This window comes from Ambystoma mexicanum, chromosome 7p (assembly GCF_040938575.1).
Source record: "Ambystoma mexicanum isolate Mex_15411 chromosome 7p, UKY_AmexF1_1, whole genome shotgun sequence".
NCBI classification, from domain to species: Eukaryota; Metazoa; Chordata; class Amphibia; order Caudata; family Ambystomatidae; genus Ambystoma; species Ambystoma mexicanum.
Window position 1 is genome coordinate 673,531,301 of NC_090939.1, and position 20,855 is coordinate 673,552,155.

The following is a 20,855-nucleotide window of genomic DNA, read 5'->3' on the forward strand; positions in this document are numbered from 1 at the left end:
CAATTTTTCTCTGCTAATGACAGGAGAGGTTCCTTCATGTACAACAGTGAAGATTTCATGCTGTGTGCTGAGAGGAACCCTGGTTGGAAGTTATGTAGGAGATGTCATCTATAAGCTGTATAGTGGCCAATTTTGCCAGGATCTTGTCTATGAATTGTTTGTGATTGGGCCATATTCACCAGCACTGAAGGTTCAGCTGAAGGTTTTTTGAGGAGGGGTAAGAGAACAGCTTAAGATCAAGGGGCACTGCTCTGTGATAGCAAGCCCTGTTGAGGAGAGTAGTTAAAGCAAGAGCCAAGGTATAAATATTCTGTTTGATTGTGACAACTGGGCAAGGGTAGCCCTGCAGCGAAGAAGCATTCATTTTGAACAGTTTTGATGTAAACCTCTAGGGTTATGGGTTATGGGTTAGAAATAGTCAAAATATCCAGCACAACAGGGCAACACTGCCAGTAAGTTGGATATATTCTAGGTGCTGATGTTGTGGGAGATCTCATTGACCTTGTTCTGGAGGAACACAGGTAGATCATCTGCTAGTTTGAATGAGGATGGCAATTGTACTAGATGCCAAAGGACTTCTAAGGTCTTGACAGATTTTGAAGACTTCTGCTGCCATATTATGGGCATGAGTAATGCATTAATGGAGGAAAACCCTTTTACCATAGTTGTTGCTTAGTGATAGCTTTGTGATGCATAATACAGATAGTGCAGTTGGTTTTGAATTTAGTTTTGTACCATTTGCATTAAAGTTGTTTGTTACTTTTGATCTGTGATTTCAGTTTTGTGCTCGGAGAAGGGTCTCTAAAATCCAAGGTTCTGGTGATGCCAGTGTCAATTTACTTGAGCACGTGCTGGGGCAGTTGGAGCCATATAAACGGGAGGTCAAGATGGCTTGAGAAACATTTTCAGTGATGACCTCGTTCATTGGGTGGGGGGCATATTTGGGTTTGATATTGATAAATTGGCAGAGATACTTGCATTTAGATTGTATCCTGCTTTGTGTTGCCAAAGAGGGAAGAAAAGAGGTCCACGCGGTCAAGGTGTTCCAGAAAGGTTACCATGACCTTACTTGCTGAGTTGCCAAACCAGATATTAAAGTCACCCATAATGAGGAGCTTGTCAGACCTGGATTGGAGTTCACTAATGGCCTGGCCATTCTGTCAGGAAGATAATTTACTGATGACGTGTAGGTGATGACCACCGTAAGACTGGTATTGGAGTAAAGACAGCATTTGCATGCCAGCCCTTCAAAAAGAGAAGATGGGTTTGGAGGAATCTCCATGAAATTGAGATAATCAGGGTGGATCAGGGTGATGCCGCCACCTATAGTTTTGGATCTGTTTTTTGTGATTTTGTATCCACCCGTAAGGAGAATGTTCACGAAAGTAAGGAAGTTGTCAGTGAACCAGGATCCAGTAATGGCCAGGAGGTCAATATCGCTATCATTCCTCAGCCAATGAGGTGGCCAGACTTTAGCTCCACCACAGGCAGCAGTCTTCAGATTCTTCACTGCAAGTCTTGAGATGGGGGTTCCTCCTAAGCACTCTTAGCTTTTCTAATATTTCTTTCATAGCACGTTGTACTTTTTCAGGCAGTATTTTAGCTTTAAATTGTTCTGAACTGTTTGCACCTGCAACCTCCTGATTATTTCTAAATTTTCTGTCTTCTTAAAGCAAGAAATTCAAATTCTCACACCTTCATATCTGGGATCATGTCACAAGAAGGTAGGAGGGGAAGAAGCCCTTAAACTAAAAACGTTCTTTCTCCAAGACTGTAGAAACTGTGGAGGAAAATAAAATGTCTCAGGGACCCTCATGATGAGTACATCGGTTCTAGGTCATTTGGTCGAATCTAAATGGTCGACAGGACAAATGGTCGACACCAAAAGGTCGACGGGTCAAATGGTCTAATTTTATTTTGTTTGTTTTTTCCCATTTATTTTTGGTGGGAGGGGTCCCCCCAACCCCTTTTTTTTGCTAAAAAAAACCCTTTTTTTTGTTGCTAAAAACCCCTTTTTTCTCTAAACGAAAACCTAAAAAATATATATAAATTTAAAAAAAAATGCGACCATTTGACCTGTCGACCAAATTGTGTCGACCATTTGACTAGACACCGAGTACATCTACTGTGAGATATGTATGGGATTTTCTCAAAAAACACTTCTGGTCAAACACAGGGGACTTCTCATGTTTTGGAAAGCAGTAGGGGTGCCTCTTCATGAGAGGAAATCGTCTAGAATGGCCCCCGCCTCCCTTCACTCCAAGACTATAGCAAGCATGCTCCTTTAAAAAGGAGAACTTCTTCTGTGGAAAGAGGTGCACCTATGTTTAAAAAATCTAGAAGTTCCACCGGCCACCACTTTTCATATCCCTGAGGGACTTCCAATGATAAACCTCACAAGGCTGCTTCCAAGTCTTACCCAGAGCGCCTGAGTCGTCTGTGTTGCCTATGAAAAACGTATCAACGCATGCATGTACAAAGTAGTCAACAACGTCTTCAGAAGTAGCTGTCAAAGAAGTCTTCATCGTTCACATCTACAGAGGATTTGTTAACCGTAAAGCCATCCTCAGCGGATAAGTCTGCATCCACTGGGACGCCAACAGTGGAAAAACTAGGTTGTTGACAGACCAATCCTTGTTGATTGGAGAGCGGGGGAGGGGTTGGAAGTATCACATCATCCTCCTGTAAGGACATCCCCATCCCCTTTCCTGACAAGAATATCTCTCTGGCATTGGGGAAACCTTCCTCCTCCAGTCATACTTCGTCAACTGTCCTTTTGACAGAGCTGTCATCAATGGGCCTACATATCGTCATATTTTCACCCACCAAGGCAATGGCAGACCTCGACCCCGAGCCTTCCAAGGACAGACATGACCTTCCAGACCAGTCACCCCCTCATGGTGCTGTGGATGCAGGCTCTCGGAGAGTGCACCTCCCAGTGGACACACCCTTCCCAGATCAGGACATGAACCATTCTTTTCAGTCCTCCCTTTTGCAGCCATTGCAGAACATAATCTTGTTCAGTAGGTGCCAACTGGCCCATCAGGTGGAAAGGAGCACACCTATTTCTAGTTTCCAAGATGAGCAAGAAACAATGCCCATTGGAATCTTGAGCTCTAACCAGGAAAATTACATCGCCCTGGCAGGAGGCTCCACTTAGATCGGTCAGGTTGCATTTCTCAGAAGAGTAGCCAGTGGAAATCAATGCTTGGAAGGGTCCAATGGGGGACTCTACGATGATTTTTCTGATGAGGATTACTCACTGGATGATGAACCAGACGAGGATAAATTACCAGTGATAAATTATCACTACAGGATGAGTGGAGGGATTTGTCATCCATAAGCAGCGAAAGCAATATACCCCAGGCAGAGCATCTCCTCCCTATGATATTCTCCCCTTCCAGGCTATGATCGCTAAGGTGGACGAACTGTTCAACATACAGTTGTCCACGGAAGAAAAGACGTCAATACTCCATGGCCATAGAGTTAAACGCAGGCAGACTAACACTAGCATACCCATTTTGGACACCGTTTGATAGACTGGGGAGGCAGTCCTTAAAATGCCAGTGCCCATGAATATGGCATCACTTGAAAACAAGTACAAGGCATCAGACACTGTCTGCTCTGCCTGTTAAAGGCACCTAAAATGAGACTGTTATTACTGTAGCTATTCGACACAAGCTTTCCACTTCAGCCCCCATGTTTATGCCCCTCCCCTACCAGTTGACTGCCCCACCAGATAAGGAGGGCCAAGACGTGAGCAATTGCCTATAAAATGACATCAATCCCAATGACCACCAGAATAGGCAGCCAACGCATTAGCGATGGCGGTCATTATAATCGACAGCTTTAACACTGAATGAATAAGTACTTTAAGTATTCATCATAAAGGAGGAAGCTAGTAACCTTGTGAAAAAAGATGATATAACCGCTGACCACGCTATACACACAGCAAGTGATGCAGCGGACTCTGCAACTTGCACACAGAGCTGGTCTGGGAAGACCACCATGGACGATGGCCACCAACTTCTGCCCAGAAACGCAGGCCCAAATTCTGGTTATGCCTTCTGATGGACATGACCTGTTTGACAAGAAAATCGATGAGCACCCTGCAGTCATAAAATCAGACACTGACACTTTGAGGAGTATAAGCTCGCTGCATGAATGGAACAGACTGCTTTTTTGCACTTTTCGAGAAAGCAACACCAGGTTGAGGACATGGGCTTGTTGGACCTACAGCACTGGCCTATCGATTTCTTCACACACCGCCTCGTCTAGGTATCAAAAAAGTGTCACCAAGCTTTCAGCCCACAGACGCTGATAGGGATTGGGCCACTCCCAAACCTAAACCTCCAAAACAAACTTTACTTGCACCCTAGTCTCCTGCTGCACAGCATCCCTGTGCGGAGGGCAGTTCAGCCGATGGGCAATTCAATGGCATGATATTAGTTCCAACAACTCAGCGCTAGATATAGTGTCCAAAGTGGGGCACAGGAATTTATGGAAAGGCCTCACAATCACTACTTGTGGTGTTCATTGATCAACACTTCACATAGCTGCAGCAAGAAGTTCTACATATCTCACAAAAAAGGGTAGTGTTAAGGGTGTTAAATCACCACAGTGGAAGGCTGATATTTGTGGGTAAAGAAAAGAACAGGGGGTGGTGGTCCTTATTAGATGTGGGCACCTCAACAAGTTCCAAGTGGGACTACTTAGCCACCGTGAACTTAGAGGATGCCACATTCCATATCCCAATCCATCGGGTGTATAGGCGCTATCTCAGGTTCACAGTAGGAAATCAGCAATACCAGTTCAGAATCCTGCCACCCAACAGACTCCGATCCGCACCCAGGGGTTTTACCAAATGCCTAGCACGAGTGATGTCCTATCTACGGACAGTGGAATTTAAGGTATTTCCATCCCTCCATGACTAGTTGGTGAAGGGAACACAAGTGAGAAGCAGTCAAGCCTGTCCCTGAGCCTTCTAGCATTATCTATCAACATTGCAAAATCATCCCTCTCTCTATGGCAAGTTCCTAGGGACAGACTTTGACACGTCTGTACCGATGGTTAGGTCATCAACAGAAATGCATGTATTGGTCCAGAAGCACAGCATTACCAACAGGGTAGAGCAACTTCCAGGAAAACAAAATGTACTTGTGCATAATCTCAGCAGAGACAATTCAGTACACCAAGAGGGGGAACAGGACAACAAGCAGATTCCGAAAGTGCTCCAAGCTTGGGGCATCCCGACCACAAACCTCTTCACCATTCAGAAGACCATGTGCTATTATTTTGCAATCAGATTCTGGAAACCAGAATCTCTGGGGAAAGCAGTCTATATGCATTTTAATGGGTAGGGCAGTTCCTGTACGCCTTTCCGACCATTGGTGCTTAGAGTGGTCAGTCGGGCAAGGGAACAACCCTGCTAAATGGGCATCATAGCTCCGGCGTGGGCAAGACGGATATAGTACCCATTTTGACCAGAATGTCAGCAGCGGAATCCATTTTGCTCAGATCTCGCCTAATACTATTAACAAGAAAACACGGCCATATTTGCCATCTCGGTCTGGAGTCTTTCGCTGAAGGAGTTGCTCCAGAAAACTGCAAATATGTCCTCTCTCACAGAGAAGTGCATATCTGTTCTTCAAGCCTGAAGGTGCCTATAAAGCACAGGACTTTCAATGGATTGGTTTTCTCCCGCAGATTCCTCATCATGATAGATGTTCATCCCCAGCTTTGCTGCTCAGAAAACATTTTGCCAGGGGGCGTAGTGGACCTCGACTCATGGGCGCCGATCCGTCTCGTCAGGCTCCAGATCGTCGGCTCCGGACGTAACGTCAGGCATCGTATAAATAGCACGTCACTATGCCCCACACCTCAGTTCCTTTTTTCTGCTCGCTTGCACGCTGTATAGGGAACACGACTCAAGTTACTCAACCTTCTTATTGTACTTTCGTACGTTTTTTCTTCAAAACCTCGATGCGATGTAGTCCCACAGGGTTTCGGGCTTAAAGCGATGCCGCGATTGTGAGGCCAAAATGTCTATGACCGACCCCCATGACGTCTGTCTGTGGTGTCTGGGCGCTAGTCACGACATGAGGCCTGTGCGTTGTGTGCAAAGATGCAACCGAAGTCCCTGCTTGAGAGGACCGGGAAACTGGCCTCGGTTCGACCTGTTGCCAAGTCTCTTTCGCGGTCTCTCGTACGGTCCTCTGAGGCCGAGACTTAGAAGACCACCCCTGTCAAGGGGAAAGGCTGACATTGTAAGAAGACCAAGAAGCGGTCCCATTCCAGGAGACATTCCTCGTTGTCTCCCTCATGGAAGAAGTGGCATCAGCGGCATTGACTCGAGTCCAGCTCCTCATTGGAATGAGGTAAGCCCTCGGCGGGGCGGACCACTCAGTGGGAGTAGGAGAGTTTTAAGAACTCCATGTTGGAAGTGTTTCAGATGCAAGCGGCTGTTGGTGCGGCTCCGGACCCCTACCAGCAGGCTTTGGCGGCTAAAGCGGCGCTCGGCGCTCACGACCCAAAGCCGGCCACTCCATCGACATAGTCAGCGTCCAAAGCGTCTTCGGTGTTGCTCCCAGAAGACCATAGGGCCGAGGCCCCCAACGTCTCTCAGTTGCCCGAGCGTCCCTCGGTGCCGTGCGCCCTCGGCCTCGATGGCTTTAGCCTCGAAGTCCATCCTCAAGCCTTCGATGCCAAATGTCAGCAATGGTTCCTTTCTGCCACTATCAAGATTGGGTTTCTTTGAATCCATGCATTCCACGGTCAATCCCGTTTACACGGGTACCGGCGGTGTCTACTATTTCAATGACCACGCTGATTTATTGGCTTTGGCTCAGGGTTTATATGATGCAGGTGGTCTGGATAATTCTCCAGACTTGCTGTTACAGCAAAAACAGGCCTATACCCATGCTAGTGTGAAGTTCATGGAGCTGGTTCACAGGGTAGTTGACACCCTGGAGTTGAAGGTGTCCTCTGTCCCTATTCAGAGGTATGATCTTACCGACATTTTGGATGAGAGACCCACAGTCAAGAATATGCCTTTCAACCCTGTCTAGTCCCCAGGGATCTGTCATCCAGGTGGCCAGGACACGGCCATAGCTATTGGATCCAGTTCCTGGGGGTCAACCAGTGAGGGAAGATCACCTGGATGGGTGGTGTTCCTCAGGGAGTGGAAGCGGAACACCGATGGGTGAGATGCAGTATCCCTCTTATACCTTTTCCCCATCCTACCCTGTAGGATACTCAAACATTCTAGCCCCCTTGCCCCTTTTCAGACACAAATATTTTCACACATCATGAAAGACGACGGATAAACGCCAAAGCCATTTACCTGACATGTCCGAACGCCAGGGTCAGGCAAAGTCAGGCAATTGACCAGAATCACACACACCTGACGGCCCCTTTCCCGCAGGGATAAAAGGTGGAGCACGGGAGCACAATATGAGCACCGCAGACTGTACGACAAAAGAGTTAACTCAACACAGCAGTTCAAGAGGAGGAGAAAGACGGTGCAAACAGAGAGGGTGACAAGGAGAGAAGTGACCTTGCCCTTTCCGAGACAAGCCCGTGGAACCTCCACAGAAGGAAGCATAAGACTGCGAACAATAGGCAGCGTGTGTTGAAGCAGATGTCAACGGTACACAAGGCCCTCCTCTTCTGATAACCAAGCTGAGGGGAGACGCTTGCCACCGTGGTACCGGCCTGGACTCCAAAGGCAAGAAAAAGCCAAGCGGTTCATCACCGCCAGTGAGTCGAGGGGAGAGCTGATAAGAAACCGAACTGTGGTTAAACAAAAGTAGCAAAACCGCTAATTGAAGAAACTACAAAGAACTGTTTGTTTGACACGAGAGGGGAGAACCAGCTTCAGAGGAGTTAGGCACCACGTGGGTATTCACTTGAGAAACTCTGGGCGATTACCCTATGGTTGAAACTACCATTACAAGAAGGCATTGAGAACAGTGCGAGAAGAGGGTCAAAGTGGTCATGCAGGGGTCTAGTAAAATCCTCTGTACAGTCGAAAGTCTTTGACTGGCACATAAAGGTAAAGCTAAGGGAAGTGAATCCTGCATCCTAAGAACTGTGTGAATTACAAAAATTTGCAAGAGTGAGGCCGATGAACAGGGGCAAAGTCTGAAGTCCCAATGTACAGTGTGTTGGCAAGAGTGAACGCGGCACAGGGGTGTCCACAATGAACTGTTTAAAAAGACATTAAGAGTTGTGAATAGCACAGAGAAGATTGTGTTAAAAGCCGTAGTGAACCCGACGGAGGGAGGCTGAACTTTGAAAGGGATCTGAGCCCAAAGAGTGGGATCCAGGGGTGAAAAAGCATCACCCGACATGTAAGCAGAAAGGAACTTTTGTTTATTATTTTGGAACACATCAGATCCTTGTAGGCAAGAGTTTTCTTTTATAGAAAAGAGACTTAACAACTGAAGGCTCTGAGAGTAGAGATTGGAACTGTTAGCTTGTGCACAGTCCCCCTTGTCCCATGCTCAAAACGTGGGCAAGGAAGACCCCAACTACCGCATTCTGACTCATTATTTGTGAACGCTTCTTTCCTGTGAACCCTATCCCACAATTTGTTTGCATTTAGCATAAGAATTGGCAATAGGTTTTTCTTAGTATCAGCCCTTTTATTTGGCAAGACGCCACTAGGACTGCCTTATTATTATTTGATGATCGTAGCTTGCTCACATCTTAGATTTAGGTTTAGATTAAGTGTTTTTCCAACCCGCATATACACTTTAATAAACACCCTTGAACTGTGATCACTTGTGTCTGTCTTTACTGTTGCCATCATGAGTTACTTACACCTGCCATTGCAGACACCTTAGCCTCCTTATGGCAGCACCCTTGTACCATTCCCTCGTGAATGCCAATTTCACAGGAAAGTATAGGCCGGCAAGAGGAGATCCTTCTTTCCTCGCCACCCATCACGGGAAGGCACGGAGGGGTTGGTGATTCCGGCTGCCACTGTTTCTATTAGACCCGCAGCATCCACCTCTAATCTGCCTATGGACAGAGCAGGGAAAAAATGACGCCCTGGCCAGGAAGGTATTTCTGGTAGCATGGCATTCAAGGCCACTAACATGGCTTGTGCTTTTGCCAAATATTTGTTTGGCTTATGGAAAGCAGTAGAACAGGCTGCTAAGTACATCCCTGAGGGTGCCATGCAGGACAGCTTTTTTATAGCTGGTGGATGGTGGGAAGGAGGTAGCCAAACAGTTGTTGCAGACTGGCCTGGATGTAGCAGACTGTGTGGCAGAGCAATGGGTTCAGCAGTTGTGATGAGACGCCAAGCTTATCTTAAAACTCCTGGTTTCTCCCTGAATGCGTATGTCCAAAACAGATTACTAGACATGCCTTTTGAAGGTGATATGCTTTTCGGACAAAAATTCAAGGAGTCGAAATTGTCTGCTAATTCTTTGGGCCTAGCGGCACAGCCAGCTAAGTCTGCCTTCAGCTTCGCCTCCAGGGGTAGGAGCTACAGACGTTATGTGCCCTATTGCAGAAAGGCGCAACTCCTGCAAGCCAGGCAAGGGCGGAGGTGCTTCTCTTGTCCCGGAAGGGGCAGAGGGGCCTCTAGAGGCCAACAAGCATCAGCAGCGTCAGGGTCTCCCTTGTCCTCTAAGCCGCTTTGATTTTTCCCTCACACAGTGCACCGGTTGGTGGACGATTGGCAGGGCATTGGCCCCAGCGGCAGGAAATAACTTCTGATGCCTGGGCCCTGCAGTTGATTTGGTGGGGATATTGTCTGCCTTTCCTAAAGAGGACAGACCTTCACCTCCCCCGATCCAACCAGGACACAAGCTCCAGGAAGAACTGAGAGCCCTTTTGTCGAAGGGTGCAGTAGAAGCGGTGCCTCCCGATCAGAGGGGGTCAGGTTGGTATTCCTGTTACTTCCTGGCGTCCAAGAAGGGAGGGGATCTCCATCCCATCCTGGACCTCGGGGGCCTTGAACAAGTTCCTGAGGAAGGACAAATTCAGGATGGTGACATTGAAAGAGATTCTCCATGCTCTTGAACACCAGGACTAGCTGTTGTCCATAGATCTACAGGACGCTTTTTTACATGTGTCGATACACCAAAAACACAGGAAGTTCCTACGGTTGCTCATTGGCAACAAGTACTATCAGTTCCCTTTGGGTTGACCTCTGCGCTGAGGGTCTTCACCAAGCTCATGGCAGTGGTCACAGCGCACCTCAGGAGATCAAGGTCCTGTATTTCCATACCTGGACGACTGGCTGATCCGAGGGAAGTCGGTGGGGTGGGTCTTTTCTCATCTCGAAGACACTTGCCTACTACTGCACAGGCTGGGCTTCTCCCTTAACTTGAAGTCCCATCTGACGCCAGTCCAGCGGCTCCAGTTCATCGGAGCAGTCCTAGACACCCAGGTAGGGAAGGCCTTTCCTCCTGAGGAGAGATAAAGCAACATCCCCCAGATGGTACAGTTGTTTCAGAACAACGCCACTCTTCCAGTGGCTTCTTTCCTCCGCCTATTGGGTCTCATGGCGGCCAGGCTATGTATGCAATCCCTCCAATGGCTCCTGGGGAACCAGTGGTCTCAGTACCTGGGAGAACTCACGGATCACCTTTCGGTGTCCAACCAGGTAGTCAGCGGACTCGGCTGGTTGAGCACACGCAGCAATCTGTTGGTGGGGCAACCCTTCTGGCCACAGGCCTGAGTGGTCACGGATGCGTCTCTGAAGGGTTGGGGCGCCCACTGCGAGGAATTGCAGGTGAGCAGCCTTTGGTCTCCATTAGAAGCCATGTGGCATATGAACACACTGGATTGGCGGCCATCAGGCTAGCCCTGAGGGCCTTTGCACCATCTCTGAGGGAAGCATGTCCTCGTCCCAGCAGACAACACAGTAGCCATGCTTTATCTCAACAAGTAGGGTGGCGTGCACTCTCGCGTACTTTGCACAGTGGCGATTCAGCTGTCGTTCTGGTTGAGAGAGAACAAGATCTTTGTCTCTGCAGTTCAACTGGCGGGGAAAGAGAACACCTTGGCGGATGCTTTGAGCAGGCAGAGCATGGTCTCACACGAGTGGGAAGTATGCCAGGAGGTCTTTGTTCTTTTGCTCGAGGGAATTACCAGCGACTGGTGCACTGGGGGACGCCTTTCTGGTGGATTGGACCTTTCCTCTACACTACGCCTTCCCTCCGATTCCCATCATTCCTTGGGTTCTCAGGAGGTTGAAGAGATTTCGTGCATCCATTATCCTGATCGCCGTTGATTGGGTGAGGAGAACATGGTACACCGATCACCTGGATCTGACCATCTGTCCACCTCACTGATTGCCTCGGCGTCCGGATCGTCTCACCCAGTGGGAAGGCCGGGTACTACATCCGACTCTCCGGTCTCCCTCGATCTTCATGCTTGGCTCTTGAGAGGATGAGGTATGATGAATGGGACCTCTCAGATGAGGTGCTTGAGGTACATCTGGCTGCATGCAGACCTTCTACTAGATCTCTGTATGCGTACAGGTGTAGAAGATTTGAGGCGTGGTGCTGGGAGTGCGTGACTGACCCTATCGCCACCACCACAGTAATGGGAGTTCCTTCTGTCACTGGCCACTTCAGGTTGCCACAGTGAAATGGTATTTGGCGGCTGTGTCTGTGTTTAGGAGATCCCCAGACCAAGGTTCATTTTTTACCATTTCCGGTCATTGCCCAGTTCCTGAAGGGTCTTCTCAACAAGTTTCCGCCAACCCCCTTTGTTGTCCCAGATTGGAACTCTCTCTTAAAGTCAGTCCAGCATTTCTTACTAAGATAGTTTCAGAGTTTAGGAAATCAGACCAGTTGGTGGTTGTGGCCCATTCCTTGTCTAGAAAAGGCATTGCCGTCACTAAGCAAACTCTGTCTCAGTGGATTATCCTGTGCATAGCCGTGTGCACTATGCCTTGGACCTTGCAGGGGGAGCTGATGTTAGGTTTGGTAGGGCGGTTCTGCAGAATTTGCTGGTTTAAATCTTTCTGCCATTTTCAGTTATGCTAACTGCTTGGGTAGTCTTATGAGGAATCTGCAGGAGAAAAGCAATCCATTGAAGGAGAAATTATCTTACCTTAATGCTCTTTCTGTGGATTCTTCTCCCGCAGATTCCTCATTGACCCCTCCATCCATGCCTGCTCAGAAGGTTTGGTGGATGGTCGTTTCTGTCCTAAGGAGAAGGCTTCTGATATGGCTCTGGGATGACCGTTTCTGTATTAAAAAAAAAAAAAACACATCGTTGTGGGGTCACATTGTTGGGGTGTACCCTTTTTAATGTTCTAATGGCTGGTTAGCATTCTCCTGTAGTGTTTCTTCTGCAGCATTCAATCGCAAAGGGAAAGGTTGCAGGAACTGAGGTGTGGGGCGTAGTGACTTGCTATTTATAAGATGCCTGACATCACGTCAGGTGCCGACGAGCAGGAGCCAGACCAGATGGATCGACGGCCTATAGTCGAGGTCCACTACGCCCCCTGGCGAAGTTTCCTGAGCAGCCAAGCTGGAGACGAACATCTATCATTATGAGAAATCTGCAGGAGAAGAATCCATAGATAGAAAGAACATTGCAGTAAGGTAATTTCTCCTTTGAAAAGAAATTGAACATTTTCCACTTTTGTGGGTCTAGACCCTAACGAGATCACAGTATTGCAGTTGTTGCCTTATTTGCTGGAGGTGGCAAAAACTGGTCTGCCAGAAGCATCCCTTAAAGTCCACCTTTCAGCATTACCTTTTACACTAAAGGTCGCCTAGCACATTTGTTCTTCGCAGACCTCATGATTAAGACCCTCTACAGTGGGCTATCATGCTCATTCCAGCTATTGTGGCACCCTGTACCTGCTTGGGAACTAAACAGATTTGACAGCTTTAATGAATCTATCATATTATTTGGTGCACACATGTGAGATAACATTACTATCATAGGAATCTGCTCTCCTCGTTGCCAACACATCCAACAAAATAATTGGTGAGCTCCAGGCTCTCTGCATCAATCAGCCATACAAAGAGTTCTGTTGAGACAAGAGCAGTCCTCAAGTGTTACCCGAAATTCCTCCCCAAAGTAATTACGGAATTTTAACTTGGCAAGTCGATCTCGCTCTACTGGCCTTCTTCAAGGACCACTCCACTCCAGCAGAGAGCACCTTGCTTTCTTGGGACAATACACAAATATTGAAATTATACTTGCAATGTACATTACCTTTTAGAAAGTGAGACCATTTGTTGCATTTGGTGGTCTCCAGAAAGGTCAAACCTTCCCAAAAGAAGGACCAGCAAGATGGGTTGTTGCTTGCATTTCCATTGGCATATCATGCTGGGATGCATTTTCACATCTGGTGAAAGTGCACTCAACCAGAATGGAGACAGCAACATTCCATACTGGAGTCTCTTTGCATGACACCTACCGAGTCGCAGCGTGGAACTCTCTCCATACCTTTGCCAGTCATGAATGAAGGACTTGAGACATTCCATGACTGAGTTATCCGTTAACCTGGCGTGCTGTCATGTCTTTACTTGAAGATATGTGCAGCCTATCTTTCTCTAAGCTTCTCTTGCATGCACGTGCCTTGATACATGTTGGTTCAACTACTATCCATGATTCATTGTAATAATGCTATGGCCTTATGCAGTTATTACTGCTTCGTACTCTATTCAAGCATGTGAATTTGTAAAAGATATCAACTCTGGAGAGCTGCAGTTAAAGGTAAGTAACTAATTATTTTTCACAAGTAAAAGTGGTTAGCATGCCACTTATCTGCAGGGCTGTCTACAACACCCATTTTATATAATCAGCACACAGGCTGAAATCGTGATTAGTTTGTTTGGGTTCCTTTGTGGTTACGAAGAACAGATCCATCACCTTAATCGTGATTTTTTTTTTCTTTTTTTAATGTTTGGTGAATGACAGACTGGGGAGTGTGCATTAAAGTAAGAATTAAATTATTACTTCCAGTGCAGGATTAAATCTGGGGTACCCCAGAAAGGATTATCAAAGCTAACAGAATAAATGCAGCGGGACGGATTTAAAGAAGCATATATATTTCGGTTTACGCATTGTGAAGGGGTGTTCCAGAATCATAAAACCATAATCTCAGCAAGGCTGCCAATAAAATGTCTACTGCACACTCTACTATTGACTCATTTTGGTGTATTGTAAATGTATTCATATTTATATTGTGCTTAATGGCATACTCCAGCACCTTCTAAGTGTTTGACTGGTGACTGAGTGCTTGTTGCACAACATTATTTTGTTCTCAAGGTGAGCGTGTTGCAGCAGAGGTATACTCCTGGCTGTTCGTGGAGAATAGAAAATATAAAGATATGTAATCGGGTTGAAAGTGGCCATAATCCGCTGCCTCTTAGTGTAAAGTCTCCACACATAACATCTGCTCTTCTCCTGCCACCATTAACTTCTTGGGAATACCCAGCCAACAACTGTAGGCCTCTACATTGGGATATTTTCCACAATAGTTCAATTTCAGATTCCCTCATATAGACTGTAATCTTAGAGGTGTAAAGGTGAAATAGGAAGTATTTTCAAGTGGATGCCAACCAGGCCTTAGAGTAGTTTATACTGCAAAACATATTGGCTTCTAGGTGGTTCCTAAAAATTACCTGATTAGGCCACCTAGTGATAAGGGGTGGTGTTTCAAAGAATGCAGATTAAGGAAAAAATGGCAAGTGGCAATGATAAAAGAAATCCTAATTCCATCAATTAGGCAAAGCAGTTACAACACCACTGGTATAAGAGCCTCGTCGGAATATATGAGTTAGAATTTGAGATGCCACTTTGGAGGGATCACAAAATATCCTCATGCAAGCTGAATAAGCAATAATGCAATAAAACTATGAATCCATACCTCCAACCACCTGGGTGACTTACTGTGAAGCATTTTATAATGAATAGAAAGCTTGAGCAAATACATCCTCCTCTAGTACGAATTGGTCACTCTGCCCTTGGGATCAACCTCAAAAGTTGAAATTTAAGACAGATTAAGGTTATAGAACTTGAAACGATAGAATATTCAGCTGGAGTAGCTTTAGGACTATTTTATAGCCTTTGGGGTGACAAACCTTTGATTGGTTTTGGCGCTGGTTGGATTTGTTTATCCAAGTTTCTGGCAGTTAGGCCTATTTCTTATAAGTCAAAGTCCAGTCTTAGTTTTGTTGGTGCATGTGTTTTTTTATTCATATAGGTAAACCAAAAATCATCAGTGTGGCAATTACTGCGAGTTGTTCAACATAGGTGAGTGCAAACAGCCGACGCGCGTTTTGACCTGAGTCTTTTTCAAGGCAGAGGTGAGCAAACAAACCTGAGTGTTTTTGCTGCATGCACTAATTGGACTCCTTAGTCCAAATCATAAGGAAATTTCTCTTGAAGAGACATACAACTCTGGTAGATGTCATTACTGTTTTAGGAAGGGAGTAAGGACAACCGAAAACACTTTAGACATTCCTCTTTTACATGAGAAATGTCATCTTTGAAAAGGGAAATGTCATAAATTAGAGGGACTCCTTTACATTGGGCTTCATGGATCTCAGCACTGTATTCTTCTCAGTGGTCTGTTTGTGATACTCTTGGAGACCTGAGCATCAATGAATTACTTCTGTATTGTAATGCGAGTTTACTCTAACCTAAAACCCACAATGAAGACATGGAATCAAAAAAAAAAAATTCTTGGCTCAAAGACATCTTTTACAATCAGCAACAGCTTACGTTTGTATATACCGCAGCTACTACCACTGCATTGATATATCGTCCCCTATATGTGGAACCGGAGTTGGGCTTGACTGGTGCAAGTTAAAGCATCGTCAAGCTGCTGATGGGTGACACAAGCCCGGTTTGATCAATTTCCTTTCAGAACAGTATCAGGAAGACAACGTGGCCTTGCAAGTGACGCATCTATCTGCCCCTGTGATGGGAAATCCACACTGAGCACACTGCACTTTATCTTTCGCCCAAAAATGCCAAATGGAAAGGAACATCTAGTTTGCTCGACATCTCATAAAATATGGCTTACTCCATTATAGTCTGATCTTACTCTTATTATGTTCTTAGACTTGGACATAGACTGGTGAGGGGCCTGGTATTATTATAACGGAAGCAATGAAAAGCTGACCACAAAACTGTATCAGTGTTGTAGAACCTTCTAGTAACAGGTCCTTGTTACGTTTGCACTTGGAATAAGAATCTGAAGTGTCAGTTTGTTTGAATGTGTGTGTTTAGCTCCTAGGACACTAGTGATATTGTTTGAGAAGTTAAAAATAGGTAATAGCCCAAACCACTCTTTATATAGTTTATTCTCTAAATTATGGTGTTTTGTGTAGGAGGGCGCTATTTGACTGAAATAAGGTAGTTTAATTGTGAACAATGTATTAATCTAATTATTTAAGTGCTAAGATCTACGCAAAAGAACTGGACATGTTTGTAAAGAGATGATATTCCCACCAACTGACATCCTTTCGATTATGAGAAAATTATTTTCATGTTTTAAGAGAATGTGGCATATGTGAAGGATTTGCACATGCTCTGTGGACAGAGATCCAAAATAAACCTATTTTGCTTATTGGCTTCAAAGATGGTTCCTTTCAATGTTTGCACACTATTCTTTTACTTGTACCTGGAACTTACTTTGGGTAGGGGTGTGTGTATGTGTGATCTTGACTATTTATTTGTTGCCACTACAAGTACACTTTTTTTGGCAAGGGGGAGGATACTAATGGAATCTACCAATTGGTTAGTCATCTTTGTGGCAGAGTTTTGTGGGTAATGCTAGTTCCTAAATGTTTAGTATTGAATCAAATTGTTGGTTGCCACAGTCTTGTTAATGTTTGTTTATTTTAAATTAAGGTACAGCTGCATTGGAAGAAGATGCTCAGATTCTTAAAGTCATTGAAGCTTACTGTACGAGTGCCAAAACACGGCAAACGCTCAATTCTAGTAAGTGAGTGAGTAAATACATTTATACAGCACAGGCATCTGTGAATCGAACCACCGCAATGCCATTTTACTTCTGCTGTGAGCCTATAATATTTATAAAGGCATGCCCTTTGTGAAGGGACTGGCATTTAATACTACCCCGTGATTAAATGTGTATATGTAGATCAATCTGAGTACATATATTTTTTATTTACATCCCCGACCCGAGAGTGTAACTCACACGGCACCTGGACGGGTGACACCGGACAGACTGGAACACAGGCGGAGCGCACAGAATCTAAATCAACTACCCCAGACTATCCCACCTCGCCCGCCCTTAGTTACCGCCAAGCACCACAGTGGTATGGAATGGACTAGATACTGGCAATCACCACACCACCTGAGAGTTTGACATTGGCAGGTGCACTGGCCACAGGAGTAATAAGGGGAGCTCTGTGAGAGCATGTTGGAGGTGGGGGCCAGAAGAGCAGGGAACATTATCTGCCAGTCAGACCCAGATCTGGACGGAGCCGCATCAGTAGAGACCATGCAAACCGAGCGCCTCAACTCTGGATAGAGACGCAAACTAACCAACCCTATTAACAATTTCCCTTTCTGCATACACATCTCAAACTTCAAACCAAACGCAAACAAACCTACAGCACAACAAACCGCACAAACTTCACTACACTGCAACAACAAAACAAAAACACACATAGCCTTGCACAACACACAATGTCTACCGGCCGCAAACACCCCAGGCCCAGCCAACGGACCCACCGGGCTGAGGCCGCCAACAGCACATCACTGCTCTCTTGCACTTTTCCTGCTTCGTCCCACTAACTCATCCTCCCCTCCTTTTCAGAACCACCAGAGCGCCAGGGGACCACTCCGGTGGTGATAGTGCGCGGTACAAATGTCCTTTAACATTAACATTAACATTTAAGTTGCTTAAACTAGACCAAATCAGTAAAATATATTTGTGTGGAAAGCACTAGGTCCCTAGTGTAAGTAGTCCTGTCACATGTCAAAGCACATTTACCTTAGGACTGCTGCGCCGGGAGTTTTCTTTTTTGCTACATACTAAAGCACAGTTTCTCCATTTGCAAGTGTAAGGCTGCATGAAACTGCAACAGAGTGGTGGATGGTGGGAGGTGGTGCATGCTAGCAAGCAGCAGTTTTAGAGTATGTGTCTTTAGTTTCTTTCATCATCCCTTTAAGCCTTATATACTGTGGGCAGGGGTCATGCTCACAGTAAAGTGACACAACCCCAAGTTATGACCTAACAAATTGTTGGGAGCTATGAGTTGGGATAGAGTCGTTTTACCAAGTGGTTATAACCCTCCTGAGGTATGTAAGGTTATTAGATGGATGTTTAAAACTAACAAGAAAAGTGAATGATTTTCAGCTGCTGCTGAAGCCAGAATGTTTGCAACAAGAAATATATAGACCCTGAAGGAGACATGATCGCTTGGCATAAATGTCCCTTCCCCAATTTATAACTTAATGCCGGGCAATAGCCTAAGACCAGGTCCTTATCATGCATTTGTGCCTCCTCCCTTGGTCTACAAGGCATAAGTAGACTATTGCTGTCAGTTTGATTTTTGCATCTCACAGCAATGATACATTTGTTTTAGACCTTTGTAAATTGCAATCCAAGACAGTATGCAGTGCTGTTCTCTTTACTAAAGTGGGTGTGTGTGAGCAGCACATTTCAGAGTGTGGACCACAGAAAAACATTTTGGAACTTGTCCCTTCACTTACTTTGAAGGAGTTATTAGAGGAAGGGGCAAAATATGGTATACATGCATGTGGAAGTTAAAAGGTTGAACAGGTAGTATATTTACTTTTTTCTGTCCCTCCTTCTAACAGCAATTCGGTCAAAGGCAAGTTTGAAATTTGCTGTCATACACGCTTTTTGAAGTGCTTACTTTATTTGTCAATCGCAAATCCACAAGTGGTGTTAGCAGTCTTACACTTCAAGGGGATTGTGTCCTCCGACGTATTCCACATCTATGACAGTAAGGACCACAGCTGTGCTGTTTCGGAAAACTTTTTGGTGTCCTGTGTCAATGACGTCGATACGCTGTCCCGCAAGGGCCACCGTTGAAGGTCGACGTCACCGGATGTTATATATAGGAGGCACGGCGCCCATATCCTCAGTTCCGTTTATTCCACAAACATGTTTGCTTCGGAATCTCTGTGTGCTCGGTTCTTCTACTTTGATTGCAATGTATTCGTCTTCTACCCCAAAGTCAGGCTTTAAAAAATGTCGGGACTGCGGTTCCAAAATGTACATCATGGACCCGCACAACGTCTGCCTCAGATGCCTCGGCTAAAGCCACGCCACCCACGACTGCAATGATTGCCAGTCCCTGACATTGAAGGCCTTGCGGGAGCGGAAGAAGAAATGAACGGTAGGTAGGGTATCTAAAACCTGTAAGTCGAAATCTGCTGGGCCTTCGACCGACGACTCGAGGGGCAACTCTCCGCGTCAGCGTAAGTCCAGGGGGTCTCGGAGTGGTTCCCGCCATTCCTCTGCCTCTTCTAGGCATTCTCGGAGCGCCGTCACCGGTCACCTTCCCTCGTCGGAGGACTCTGCCAGACGTCGGGTGACTTGTTCCACCAAGTATTCATTGCCAGCCGAATGGGGCGCATTCCGCCAGCAGTTGATTACGATTTTTGAATCGCAAGGCACAGTTACGTCCACGCCTTCGAGAGAAGCCGGCAAGGAACTAGCTCGAGCTACTGCTCGCACACCTTCAGGCTTGGATGGTCGGCGCGATCATCGGGAGCCGTTGAGGTCCCAATCAGACAAGGTTGATCGCCATAGCCATGCTAGGTCCCGGTCCTCGACGCCCTCAAGACCGTCGGAACCTGTGAGGCCTTCCAAGAAGTCATCGACGCCATTGGCGCTGTGTCCGTCGAGGGACTCTCTCGAGGCTCCGAAGAAGTCGTCGACGCCATTGGCGGCGAGGCCGTCGAAGGACACTCTCGAGGCTCCGGCCTCGAAGCAGTTGTCGAAGTCATCGACGCCTCGGTCGACATCGACGCTGATTCCATCAGCGCCCTCGATGCCTTTTGAGGAGAATTCGCCAGAGGTGCCCTGGAGGGCAGTGGAAACTCAGAGGAAGGCTCTCAGTAAGTCAGTGAGGCCTGTTTTGGAGCCCTTCTCCGTTCCTCCACCCAGGATGGATTTATTCCAACCTTTAGGATTACATTTTGGAGGTGGAAGAAGGGTCTGATGATGATGATGATGAGGAGGTGGTGGTGCCTCCGGATGTCCCTGATGACCTGTTGTCTGTTGATGGAACAACTCAGTCAGTCCTTGCATGACGCCAGTGGGCTTGACACCTCTCCGGAGGTGGAGTTTGGCAGGCCTGAGCCTGGTACGCATGCCGAATCCTCATGTCGAGGGTGACTGAATACTTGGGTGGTCTGCTCCACCTGTTGATTTTCTGCATGATGATCTGACGGATATCCTTGACCAAGGTCCACCCACTGACCCGGTGTTGCCATTTCATATGTCTTTGCAAAGAAGGGTGGCGGCGGTGGCGGCGGCTTGGACTGCTCTGGAAAGTCTCCGGCAGTGAATAATTTGCTTCCAAAAAAATATCGTCCAGCCAGTGGTGACCCCTGCTACTTGTCGACGCACCCTACTGCAGAGAGTTTGGTGGTGCAGGCGGCAACGCCCCCCGCAAAGCAGGCTGCGTACCCTACCATCCCTCCTGATAGGGACAATAAGTGCTTTGATGGTTGGGTGAAGAAGGTATTTTCATCTGGGGGTATGGCCTTGAACTTGGCAAGATTCACTCACACTCAGTGGAATTGTGTATCTTTGGTGGCTGAGCGTATTCCCGAAGGGGAGGAACGGGATGGTTTTCTAGCCCTCGTGCAGGACGGCAAGGATGCCATGTGTGAAGCGGTTCAGTCTGGTT

General features: G+C 46.5%; 1 protein-coding gene across 5 annotated transcripts in view; it reads left to right on the forward strand.

Annotated features, from left to right (window-relative positions):
- ARHGEF7 (Rho guanine nucleotide exchange factor 7) overlaps positions 1–20,855 on the forward strand; it is a 1,715,641-nt gene that overhangs the window by 1,439,605 nt on the left and 255,181 nt on the right. For all 5 annotated transcript variants that reach the window (XM_069636766.1, XM_069636768.1, XM_069636767.1 and 2 more), the window contains one exon: positions 16,849–16,938. In XM_069636766.1, coding sequence (XP_069492867.1) covers positions 16,849–16,938 — 90 coding nt within the window. The remainder of the gene's footprint in view (positions 1–16,848; positions 16,939–20,855) is intronic.